The sequence below is a fragment of the Bufo bufo genome, chromosome 5 (genome assembly GCF_905171765.1).
Source record: "Bufo bufo chromosome 5, aBufBuf1.1, whole genome shotgun sequence".
Classification (NCBI taxonomy): Eukaryota; Metazoa; Chordata; class Amphibia; order Anura; family Bufonidae; genus Bufo; species Bufo bufo.
In genome coordinates, this window is record NC_053393.1 from 100,395,703 (window position 1) to 100,409,334 (window position 13,632).

A 13,632-nucleotide genomic window follows, 5' to 3' on the forward strand; every position below is an offset into this window, starting at 1 on the left:
GGAAATATGCTACACTCTGTCTGGTGATAAGGGATCAGAAAATGAACTACTTTCAGATATGAGCTAAAGATCACCAGCTTGGACCAAAGACAACCATTCTTAATTAGAGAAGGTTAAGTGTTTGACCTACTGTAAATGCTAAATGAAGACACAAGACCAGTAGAACATTTCTCAGTTACAAGGCAACACCAGTAATACATGACACTTTTACACACAATTTAAAAAGAAAGAAAGAAAATTAACTTTAAAATTGACTGCAAATGCAAATCTGTATTGTGAGAAAAAGTGATTGACAAAACCCCTAGGCAGGATGTAATCAGGGCGGCTGAAGACTTTACTATGAAGTAAAGAAATGTAATCGCTTGACAAGACCTCATGGATTTACACTATTTCCCACTGATAAAAGATTGAGGTTCCTCTTTGATTTACATATCTTTGAGTGAGGGCTAGTTAAACAACTATATCATGCTTGCTTGATTTTTTCTGCTACCTTAGCGCAAATTCTGAATGATAAAAAGCAAAAGGTGATTTATAAGTTATGGAAGTAATGAACTATTTTTAACAAAAATCCGCAAGTTAGCATTCTCTTCATCAAATCTGCTGTCACATTACATCAATCAGACCTTTAGAAAATGAATGCTTAGCAGATTACTCTGATCAGTATAAGAACAGTTACATAATATATACTGTAAAGTCACAGCTGCAACAAATGAGGATAGAATGAGCAAAGAGAAATGGATCTGTAAATGGGACATATCTCAACGTTCCAGCGTCAAGTACCCCCTACTCCATCTACATCAAAGTAACCACAGGGTGAAGATGGCATACTGGGCTTAGCTTATGAACAGCGCAGCATGAAGATATTGCGAATACTACCTAGAGACAAGGTATGTCCCCTTTGGAGTAGACAAACCACTGATTGAGATCATATGGTCTAGTTACATTATTTTAATAATGATCTGAAAAAAATATCTGAGCACCAACTTTAAGGACTATTGCAACTACTGATCTAGTATAGGCTCTATCCACCCTACCTAGAGAAGTGATCCATGGGGACTAACATCGCTGTGCCCACTATCCTCCTGCCATCACTGCATGCATTATTTCTGAATTGTAACATCACTATTTAGTTTCCGTGGTGTATATGGTGACATTTTGTATGCATTATTCCTTTCCTGCAATATCACCATGAGCATTAACTGGGCGACATCACTTTGTGCGTCACACTACTGAGATCATACTGTGTGCATTACTGTCATAGCATTCCAAGCTTTCAAACAATACCAGAATCACAGCATTATATCCACTACATTGGATATAACTGTTAGAACTCGGGATGGCAGTGAATGCACTTGAAAGTGAAAGTAAAAACAGGTTTCACTGATTTCACTCCCGACTCGATTTCATACCAGCTTTCAAACAAGGCCAGGCCCATATCTTTAGCTGCTACCAATCCCGAGCAGCTAAAGCAGCCCTCCCCTTTTCTTAAAGGGGTTCTACACTTCTACAGAAACTAGCCGCCTGGTTCCTACTTGTATATTAGACCTCAAGTATTTTTTTCATTATTTGGAGCAACAGAAGCTGCAGAACAGAGACTGCTTTAAATAACCAATTGAAAAAAATTTCTTTTTTGCCAGAAATGAGTAAAATGCAATGATAAAACAAAATTATTAAATTGCCCCTGTAGCCTTTAAGGTGAACTGTTATACATAACAGAAAAAGCACTGGGATAAAAACTAGTAATTCACATTCCAGGCAATGGATATAACACAAACTGACTTGCTCCAAATAATACACATAAAGCATTATAGCTTTTATGCAAAGAGGCTAAAACAACAGGAAATAAAGCATAGAATACAATCTCTCCATACAGTCTCTAATCAGTTGATAAAAGCATCAGATAATCCCCTTTTTTAGACAGTGTCCACATTTTAATTCAAAGCTTAATATTTGGAAATAACAGAGAACAAATAAATACGTCTACAATTTTTAATGAAAATTACAGGCTCTGTGCTGATGCTCGACACAAAAGACAATTTAGTTCCTCACATATAAAATAACAAGTCTCAGTAGCTATAGGTGACAGCTAATTTCCGCTAGCCTCGCTGTGCCCCGAAGCTACTAATGGATGCCCGTTTTCAAGTACTATTGGAAAATATTAAACAAAAACAAAAAGAAAGCTGTCATTTTCTTGCGTAATTGCAATCCAAACTGAGTGCGAGGCTAAAGTACTTCACATAAATTACATAAATATATCAGTGTTTTATTTAAATAGATCTGGTTATTCGTACAAAACTGTACAACTATTGCAACAAAGAAATAAAATGATTTATAAAAGGTATAGTGCAGCCGGAGCTATCCCTCATCACATTAGAGAATACATCTGCGTTCACATCCCCATCTATGGGCTCATGCACACAGCCATTGCCGTTTTTCAAAGTCCGCAAATGGCGGATCCGCAAAGCAAGGATACCGGCCATGTGCGTTCCGCATTTTGCGGAGAGGAACGTCCTGCCCTCTGTAGAGCAGTCCTCGTCTGTAAAAAGGACAAGAATAGGACATGTTCTATTTTTTTGCGGGTGTCGCGGAATGGATATGGACAGCACACTGTGTACTGTCCGCATCTTTTGCAGCCTCATTGAAGTGAATGGGTCTGCATCCGACCTGCAAAAAAAATGCGTATCAGATGTGCACGAAAACTACGGCTGTGTGCATCAGCCCTCAGACTGGATGTCCATTTTTTCAGAAAGTGGAAGGACCCTGAAACGCGTCATTTTTTTCTCCTTTTACATCTTAGACTTTGTCAGGAGCCCCTGTAGCGGATTCCTTCACATTCGGTGGAAAAACAGCACTGCAAGCTGATCCATTTTTTCCAGCAAAGTGAGAGACATCTCAGCGGAATCGGACGAACCCCATTATAAGGTCTTATGCACACGACCATATTTTTGGTCTATGGGTCTGCAAAAAAAAAAGCATCTGTGTGCAGTCCGCATTCGTGCGGCTGGGCCGCAAATTATGGAACCTGCCCTATTCTTATCCTTTCGGGGACAAGAATAGGCTTTTTTTTTTTACACGAAAATTGCGGGATGCCCACGGACCACATCTGTATTTTGCAGACAGCAAATGGATACAGTTGTGTGCAGGAGGCCTAAGTCAGTGTGGTTTGTCAGGTGCGCTTATAGATGTAAACCACATTTCTAAGGCAACCCTGGTGCATGATGTTTCAGAAATAAACATTCTTAAAGTTCAGAGGTACGCTTAGTCAAAAATACAGTCAAACCATTATTTTAGTTTATTCCAAGAGGTAAAAAATATTTGTATGTATTAAGAACAATCCACATTCAGTTCCAATTCATGTCATTAAAGTCTTAATCCAGCCACACAAATAATTCTTTACTCAACACAATTTCTCGCTAGACCCCCATATACATGCATTCCAGACCTGGTCGAGTATGAATATATATATAATCTATTTATTATTTTTTTTCAATAGGGAGAGGAAATTCACACCTCTAGCAGCACCCTGTCTACAATAGGAATAAAGGGATGGGACAAGTTGAAATTCCCTCTTTCCCATGTCATTTTTTATAGAAGTCAAAAGGCACGCATATACTGTACTTAAAGGGGTTGTTCACTCCTTTACGAGTGATGGCCTATCCTTAAAGGGACACTGACAGGCCAAATCAGCATATATAGTTAGATATATGACATTACAGGTCTTATACAGTCTTTTAAAAGCATATAAGTATCCCCCCTGTCCACCTTATAAAGAGCGAAATATAAAGTTTTATAACCTGCTTGTCCGGTCACCAATCTGCCCAAGGGGTGGCGTTTCATGTGAAAATGCGCCCAGCCAGCCTTCCCAACTGCCGTTCTGAAGCCCCGCCCAGCTCATCAATATTCACTTCGCTGGGCGGCGGCTAAAACTCTCCCCAGTCCCGATCCTGCGCATGGGCAATTCAATTGTCCGGGGATCGTTCATGCCCAATCTTCTGCACCTGCGCCCCGCCGTGGTTAGATCGCGCCTGTGTACACACACAGCCTGCCTGCGTCTTCGAGGCAGCCGCAGCCATGCACTGTTCAGAGCAGCGCTTCAGAGCGCTGCTCACTCACATCGTCAAATGGGTTATAGACAATTGAATTGCCCATGCGCAGGATCGGGACTGGGGAGAGTTCTAGCCGCCGCCCAGCGAAGTGAATATTGATGAGCTGGGCGGGGCTTCAGAACGGCAGTTGGGAAGGCTGGCTGGGCGCATTTTCACATGAAACGCCGCCCCTTGGGCAGATTGGTGACCGGACAAGCAGGTTATAAAACTTTATATTTCGCTCTTTACAAGGTGGACAGGGGGGATACTTATATGCTTTTAAAAGACTGTATAAGACCTGTAATGTCATATATCTAACTATATATGCTGATTTGGCCTGTCGGTGTCCCTTTAAGAAAGGCCATCAATATCTAATCTGCAGGGATCTAACATCCCAGACCGTGGCAAATCAGCTGTTTTGCAGTAGTTAGGGCAGCGGAAATCGGCACCACAACTACACAGCTCCGTCCATTTAGCAATGGAAGCATATGGTAACGCTGCCCCATTCGCTTCCATGGGAGCAGTGCTGCACACACAATTGACGGAGCTGTAGTTACTATATACTGTATGTATCCACTGCAAAACAGCTGATTGGCGAGGATGCGGGGTATCAGATACTTGTCTTGTAGGACTAGCTCATGTGAATGTAATAATACCTTTCATTTAGCTTTTTAATTTATGTGTAAATGAGAAGGTAAGTGTACCGAGGGTGGGCCCAAGCCACTCGGTGCACCCTTGCCTTTCCTGCCAGACACTCCCTGTCTTTGACTGGCAGATTCCTGCATAGCTATCTTGCCTGGCCCTGTCAATCAAGGAGAAGTAGGGGTTGGCAGAGGAAGGAGGAACAAGTGTGCACTGAGTGACTTGGGCCCTCCCTCAGTGCACTTAACTGCTGATCTGCATATAGATTATAAGTACTTTTTCTTCAGAACAATACAACAGATCACTAAGTGAAAGGCATCATTACATTAAGCTGAGGTAGCTCTACAAGACATTGTGCCTGGTTTAAATACTTTAATAAAAAGATATGAAATAAAAATGTTATTTACACATACCATGAAACCTCTAACCAGGGCCTAAGCAATATAGATTATGACATATAATGTCTACTTCCTGGTGAAAACTAACCACCATCTAAACATGGACAATCAGCCAGTAAAGTATGCAGTACTTTTATATAAAAGAATCCAGAAATCCAGAGCAGCACATGATAAAAAATGTTTGGGTCAGAACCAATGATTAAATAAATGCATGATATCATTTCTGTCCATTCATCAGCTTTTATTTGTCTTGCAGAAGAGCAGAAAGCTCTGCAATATGTTGGTTCCAGCAGGATTTCTCTTCTGAATCTTTTCCGACTAATTGTTCCACGGACCTTTTTAAATTGTCCTTTGTCTCCCGGCATTGGGAAAGAATCTGCAGTGGTTTATCACAACGTGGCTGGTTCTTGTGGTTGCAGCATAAAATATTGTTAGGGGTTTGCTCCTTGTGAAGAACATCCTTTTGTCCTTCAGCTTTCAGATGAGTGAAAAGATTAGACAGAGTCTGATTGCAGGTTTCCAACTGGAGATCCAGCTGGTGGTTTCTAATAGGGGTGCACCGAAATTTCGGCAGCCGAAAATATCGGCCGAAAATGCACCTAATCCACTTCGGCCGATATTGTTACATATCGGCCGAAAATATGGGGTGTGGGATTTGTCACCCACCATCTGCGGGCGGGCGCCGGGCGGGCGGTTTACTTTGTCACTGCATCTTTATTTTACCTTACAATCGTGAGGCTCCAGTAACTAACAACTCTGCAGGCAGAGCGGAGGCCGGCGTAACGTCACTTACTCACGTGACGCGCCTGCTCCGCCTCCTTCATTCATAAAGTGGGCGGAGCAGGTGCGTCACGTGAGTAAGTGACGTTACGCCGCCCTCTGCTCTGCCTGCGGAGTTGTTAGTTACTGGAGCCTCACGATTGTAAGGTAAAATAAAGATGCTGTGAGCAGCAGGGCCGGGGCTGTTATGGGTAGGGGGATCGGTCTATGGAACTGCTATGGGGAGGGGGGATCTGTGCACTGCTATGGGGAGGGGGGATCTGTGCACTGCTATGGGGAGGGGGGATCTGTGCACTGTTATGGGGAAAGGGATCTGTGCACTGTTATGGGGAAAGGGATCTGTGCACTGTTATGGGGAAAGGGATCTGTGCACTGTTATGGGGAAAGGGATCTGTGCACTGTTATGCCCATAACAGTGCACAGATCCCCCTCTCCATAACAGCGCCACCCACAGATCCCCCTCTCCATAACAGCGCCACCCACAGATCCCTCTCTCCATAACGGCGCCACCCACAGATCCCCCTCTCCATAACGGCGCCACCCACAGATCCCCCTCTCCATAACGGCGCCACCCACAGATCCCCCTCTCCATAACGGCGCCACCCACAGATCCCCCTCTCCATAACGGCGCCACCCACAGATCCCCCTCTCCATAACAGAGCCACCCACAGATGAATTTCATTCATGAAAAAGAATTATTAATAAAATCATTAAAAAAAAAGTATTTTAAAAGTATTTGGGCAAAAAGGCAGTTTCGGTTTCGGTTTTCGGTCAAGGGCATCCTGAATTTTCGGTTTCGGTTTCGGACCAGAATTTTCATTTCGGTGCACCCCTAGTTTCTAAGCCTCTCCTCGTCCAGCTTCTGCTGCAGATGCCCATTCTCTTGATTTAGTGCAGCCAGCTAGATAAGAAAAGGGAAAAAAATTAACATGAGTGTAAATTTTATTTATTTATTAGATTTTATATAAAAACTGGTTCGGACAGATTTGGTTGAAAAATAAAAACAAGGCTCATCTACAACTGCTAAATAATATATAACTGGACAGCTTACATTTTTATAATTCTATATCATAAAGAAAAAAATATTTTCTTCTCTTGTACTGTCCCATGGAGGGTCATTTGATTTCAGCTGGAATCACACGTGCAGTTTTTTTAAGGCAAGCACAGGAGTGGATACAAACGCATCCACTCCTATCTTTGGTAAAAAAAAAAAACTGCATCAAAAGCCGCACGTGTGATTTCAGCCTTTGGGTATGGTTGCACAACTTCAGTTTTCGTTCACATTTCCGTGTCCGTTTGACGTCCATGAAAAGAAATCAGTCTGTGCTTCAACCATGAAGGATTAGTGTTTGGTCTGGGTGTCCGTTTTTTGCCCTCCGTGTGTCAACCATATTCCATGGACACTGCTCAGCTGAAAATGTATTTCCAAAGCATGTCCTACTGGAGGTCAGTGAAAAACAGACCAAAGCATTGCATGTCTCCATGATTTTTTTCACTGATCCACAGTCAGTAAAAAAAACACTGATATGTGAACAGACACAGTAAAATCAATGAGTATGTGTGCTGTCAATGGAAAATGTCAACAGCACACGTCAGTGAAAAACGGATATCTGAACGAGACCTCAAAGACAAAAAAATCTGCACAAAAGATGCATGAAAGCAAGGAAAGGAATCCATATTGCTGTTCACATGGCCACAGAATTTTCCCTGCGGATCTGAAATCTGTTTCAAGAGGTGACATGTCCCTTCTTGACATATAATCCGTGTGGAAAACGTAGCAGGGTAAGTGAATGGAGATTAGCTAATTTGTAGCCCGATGCACGGCGTGATAAAGTACATGTCATGGATTTAGTATCCAAATATATGTCGTTTTTTATTTTTTTGTAGCCCGATGCACGACGTGATAAAGTACGTGTCATGGATTTAGTATCCAAATATATGTCGATTTTTATTTTTTACCTAACTGCAGAGGTCTGTTTTAGCATGATAATGCAGCTGCCACACTGCAAATATTGTTGAGTAATGGTTTGCGGAACATGAAAAAAGAGAGAAGAGGCAACATGCGGGCACAAACAGATCCCAGACGGAGTGGTCAGCAGAACAGGCAACCAGCCACAAAAAAGGGAAAACATTGTGGCACTCATCAATCCTTAAAAATATTCCTCCATTCCATCAATTTAAAATACACTGCTCAAAAAAATAAAGGGAACACTTAAACAACACAATGTAACTCCAAGTCAATCACACTTCTGTGAAATCAAACTGTCCACTTAGGAAGCAACACTGAGTGACAATCAATTTCACATGCTGTTGTGCAAATGGGATAGACAACAGGTGGAAATTATAGGCAATTAGCAAGACACCCCCAATAAAGGAGTGGTTCTGCAGGTGGTGACCACAGGACCACTTCTCAGTTCCTATGCTTCCTGGCTGATGTTTTGGTCACTTTTGAATGCTGGCGGTGCTTTCACTCTAGTGGTAGCATGAGACGGAGTCTACAACCCACACAAGTGGCTCAGGTAGTGCAGCTTATCCAGGATGGCACATCAATGCGAGCTGTGGCAAGAAGGTTTGCTGTGTCTGTCAGCGTAGTGTCCAGAGCATGGAGGTGCTACCAGGAGACAGGCCAGTACATCAGGAGACGTGGAGGAGGCCGTAGGAGGGCAACAAACCAGCAGCAGGACCGCTACATCCGCCTTTGTGCAAGGAGGAACAGGAGGAGCACTGCCAGAGCACTGCAAAATGACCTCCAGCAGGCCACAAATGTGCATGTGTCTGCTCAAACGGTCAGAAACAGACTCCATGAGGGTGATATGAGGGCCCGACGTCCACAGGTGGGGGTTGTGCTTACAGCCCAACACCGTGCAGGACGTTTGGCATTTGCCAGAGAACACCAAGATTGGCAACGGCCACTGGCGCCCTGTGCTCTTCACAGATGAAAGCAGGTTCACACTGAGCACATGTGACAGACGTGACAGAGTCTGGAGATGCCAAGGAGAACGTTCTGCTGCCTGCAACATCCTCCAGCATGACCGGTTTGGCATTGGGTCAGTAATGGTGTGGGGTGGTATTTCTTTGGAGGGCCGCACAGCCCTCCATGTGCTCGCCAGAGGTAGCCTGACTGCCATTAGGTACAGAGATGAGATCCTCAGATCCCTTGTGAGACCATATGCTGGTGCGGTTGGCCCTGGGTTCCTCCTAATGCAAGACAATGCTAGACCTCATGTGGCTGGAGTGTGTCAGCAGTTCCTGCAAGACAAAGGCATTGATGCTATGGACTTGCCCGCCTGTTCCCCAGACCTGAATCCAATTGAGCACATCTGGGACATCATGTCTCGCTCTATCCACCAACGTCACGTTGCACCACAGACTGTCCAGGAGTTGGCAGATGCTTTAGTCCAGGTCTGGGAGGAGATCCCTCAGGAGACCGTCCGCCACCTCATCAGGAGCATGCACAGGCGTTGTAGGGAGGTCATACAGGCACGTGGAGGCCACACACACTACTGAGCCTCATTTTGACTTGTTTTAAGGACATTACATCAAAGTTGGATCAGCCTGTAGTGTGTTTTTCCACTTTAATTTTGAGGGTGACTCCAAATCCAGACCTCCATCGGTTGAAAAATTTGATTTCCATTTTTTTATTTTTGTGTGATTTTGTTGTCAGCACATTCAACTATGTAAAGAACAAAGTATTTCAGAAGAATATTTAATTAATTCAGATCTAGGAGGTGTTATTATTGTGTTCCCTTTATTTTTTTGAGCAGTGTATATAGTGTGGTAGATACTGCTCAGCAACATGGGCAACAGATGTTTCATGGTAGAATTACTCCTTCCTGGCCCTAACAGATCCAGAAACAGAATACATTTACCCGAAGCGCCAGCCGGCAAGACAAAGCACATTGGGGGTCATTTATTAAAACTGGTGTTTTAGACGTCGGTCTTAATACCTCTTTGCGCTGGCTGTGCCTGCACCTTAGTTATGCAGAGACGAGGGCCTCTACATAACTTCTGTTTATCCACCACCTGTCTAAATCTACGCCAGCTCCCTAGCTGCCGTAGATTTTGACCATTTGTAGGCATAGAAAATGCAAAATGAGACTGGCCGCCCCCTTCCCCACCACGTCCCTTTTTTAGTGGAAAAGGAGAGGTTCCGCTTGGGCGCGAAATCACCGGAGGAGACGGTCTTAATAGATGGATTCTTCTTATTTAATAGAAACAACGCGTTTCGGGGATTAAAATTTCCCCTTCATCAGGTTTCACAATGATACCTGATGAAGGGGAAATTTTAATCCCCGAAACGCGTTGTTTCTATTAAATAAGAAGAATCCATCTATTAAGACCGTCTCCACCGGTGATTTCGCGCCGAAGCAGAACCTCTCCTTTTCCACTACAATTATCTTTTGGGGGACTGGACATCCTATCCAAAAGAACACACAGTCTGCGGCTGCAGTCCCGGTACAAAGGTCTTATCTATACGAAGTCTACAATAGAGTTGTGCCTATATTAGCGCAACCCTACAAGGTGAGCCTTGATATTTCTCACTACATTATTCTAATATTTGAACATACTACCCTATTGTTCGCCCCCCCCATATTATTATTATTTTTTTTCTGTTTTCCCTCATCCTTGGAGGGTAATACACATTTGTCCACGCAATAAAACGTCCCTTTTTTAGACCTGGTGTGAGCAGGGAAAGTCGGAGATTCAGGCGCAATTAACCTTTGCACCGCAATCTGCACAAGATATATGCCAAAAATTGGCACATATCTGATAATAAATTACCCCCATAGAGGTTAAAAATGGTTGGTAAGGGATAAGTACATGCAGCTCAGGCCTGGAAGAAGTGCAAAACTATGTTGATGAAAGGTATCCACCACGACATACACTCACCTAAAGAATTATTAGGAACACTATACTAATACGGTGTTGGACCCCCTTTTGCCTTCAGAACTGCCTTAATTCTACGTGGCATTGATTCAACAAGGTGCTGATAGCATTCTTTAGAAATGTTGGCCCATATTGATAGGATAGCATCTTGCAGTTGATGGAGATTTGAGGGGGCCATTTTAGTACAGTGAACTCATTGTCATGTTCAAGAAACCAATTTGAAATGATTCGAGCTTTGTAACTTGGTGCATTATCCTGCTGGAAGTAGCCATCAGAGGATGGATACATGTTCTCATTCTGTTTACACCAAATTCGGACTCTACCATTTGAATGTCTCAACAGAAATCGAGACTCATCAGACCAGGCAACATTTTTCCAGTCTTCAACAGTCCAATTTTGGTGAGCTCGTGCAAACTGTACCCTCTTTTTCCTATTTGTAGTGGAGATGAGTGGTACCCGGTGGGGTCTTCTGCTGTTGTAGCCCATCCGCATCAAGGTTGTGCGTGTTGTGGCTTCACAAATGCTTTGCTGCATACCTCGGTTGTAACGAGTGGTTATTTCAGTCAACGTTGCTCTTCTATCAGCTTGAATCAGTCGGCCCATTCTCCTCTGACCAGTCGGCCCATTCTCCTTTTTGCCCACAGGACTGCCGCATACTGGATGTTTTTCCCTTTTCACACCATTCTTTGTAAACCCTAGAAATGGTTGTGCGTGAAAATCCCAGTAACTGAGCAGATTGTGAAATACTCAGACCGGCCCGTCTGTGTCACGGGGTTCCGAAGGTGCACTCGGTCCCCCATTGCCCGCAGAACTGTTGCTTAGCTTTTGGAGTGAGGTTCTGTGTTTGACCTCATTCCCAGGGCCGCTTTACTAGCTGGGTGGCTCCCTGCTCCTAGTCTGCCTTGAGCGCCGAGCTGATCACTCGGTGCTCGACTGGTTGGTCTGTCGGTCATGTGACGCTGGCCACGTCACATGACCCTCACTCCCCACTATAAATACAGGCAGCCTGCTGGCTACAGGTTGCCTGTTAATTTCTAGGTTCCTGGCTATTTGTTGGACTACTATTTACCTGATCCTGTTCCATGACGATCCTCTGCCTGCTCCTCCTGTACTGTGCATACATCCTGGTATTGTGACCTCGGCTCCCACCTGACCACTCTCTTAGGACTCCTCTTGTACTTCGCTACTCTCCTGGTATTTGACCCCGGCTTCTCCTGACCATTCTTTGCTTAATCCGTTGTACTGCGTAGCTCTCTTGGTTCTGACCCGGTCCGTTCATGTTCCGTATTTTGTCTTGTCTGTCTTCCCTGCACATATCCTAAGTTAGGGACTGCCGTCCAGTTGTCCCCTGTCATCAGGACTCGTGAGGCAAGTAGGCAGGGCCAGGGGTGAGGGTGGAGCGCAGTGGTCACTACCCTTCCCCCTGTGTGTGTGTGGACGTGACCGTTACAGATTAACAGGCCTAATAACCACTGTATCATGAATCCTCTTACTACCCTGACTGACCATGTCTCTAACTTGACACAGAGGGTGCAGGAGCTAGGAGAGAAACTCCGTTCTTGTGAGTTAGGGCAAGGTTCTTCCACTCCTCTGTCCTCCAGTCCATATTTTGAACCCCAGATCAAGCTCCCAGAACCCTTTTCTGGAGACCGGAAGAGGTTTCTCTCCTTTAAGGAGAATTGCAAACTCTACTTCCATTTGCGCCCCGTGTCCTCCGGTCCCGAGAGCCAACGCGTGGGGATTATCATTTCTCTACTACAGGGTGATCCCCAGGACTGGGCATTTTCGTTACCCCCTGGGGCCAGTTGTCTAACTTCTGTGGAGGGGTTTTTTCAGGCCCTGGGTACCCTCTATGACGAACCAGACAGGGCCCTGGTAGCCGAGACAGCTCTTAGGGCACTGGTTCAGGGCCATCTCCCTGCGGAGGAGTATTGCACCCAATTCAGACGGTGGTGTGTCCCCTCAGGATGGAATGAACCAGCCCTGAAGAGTCAGTTTAGGTCTGGTCTGTCTGATAATTTAAAAGATCTATTGGTCAATTACCAAATTCCTGAGACCTTAGAGGAGATGATGACCCTAGTTGTCCGACTTGACAGACGAGTTAGAGAGAGATGACAAGAATGACAGTTCTGTTCTCAGATGGTGGTCCAGCCAGAGGCCTTTTCCAGGGACAACACTGAGGTCTCCACCGAGGAACCCATGCAGGTTGGCATGACCCGCGGAAATCTTTGTCGCAGACGCGGAGAGTGCTTGTACTGTGGAGATCCTGGCCATTGGATCAACAAGTGTCCTAAGAGGGACCTCTCTGACAAGTCTTCTAAGGCAAGACAACCTAAAGACCAGGTACACCCTGATTTTTCTAAAGGTAAGCTTTTGGTACCCATAACAATTTCTCTGGGGGTTAATAAGTGGCCGGGTAAGGCCTTTATTGACTCCGGTTCAGCGGCCAGCTTTATTGACTTTGAGTTTGCTTGTAAATTGGGTATTCCAATGTTTGCTTTACCTACACCTATCCATGTCATGGCTATTGATGCTACTCCCCTGATTGGTGGTACGGTGAGGTCATGTACCTCTGAAATTTCTCTGTCCGTGGGTGTGTGCCACTCTGAGAGATGTTCTCTTCTAGTCCTGGAGAACCTACCGGTTGAGGTGGTACTAGGGTTGCCTTGGCTCCGTTTACATAACCCCACAATTGATTGGTCCAAAGGAGAGTTGGTGAAATGGGGACCTAAGTGTGACTCATGCTTGTCCGTGGTCCAGGCTGGGGTTTCAGTAAGGTCTAATACATTACCCTCTGTTATTAAGGAATATTCTGATGTGTTCTCGTCCCTTACTCCAGA

At 44.6% G+C, this 13,632-nt stretch overlaps 1 protein-coding gene across 2 annotated transcripts in view; it reads right to left on the minus strand.

Annotated features, from left to right (window-relative positions):
* Positions 1 to 5,102: 5,102 nt before the first annotated feature.
* LOC121001736 (polyamine-modulated factor 1-binding protein 1-like) overlaps positions 5,103 to 13,632 on the minus strand; it is a 370,872-nt gene continuing 362,342 nt past the window's right edge. For both annotated transcript variants that reach the window (XM_040432927.1, XM_040432926.1), the window contains 2 exons: positions 6,749 to 6,806; positions 5,103 to 5,674 (listed from right to left, as the gene is read on the minus strand). In XM_040432927.1, the coding sequence (XP_040288861.1) occupies positions 5,367 to 5,674; positions 6,749 to 6,806 (366 nt within the window). In that variant the 3' untranslated portion in view covers positions 5,103 to 5,366. The remainder of the gene's footprint in view (positions 5,675 to 6,748; positions 6,807 to 13,632) is intronic.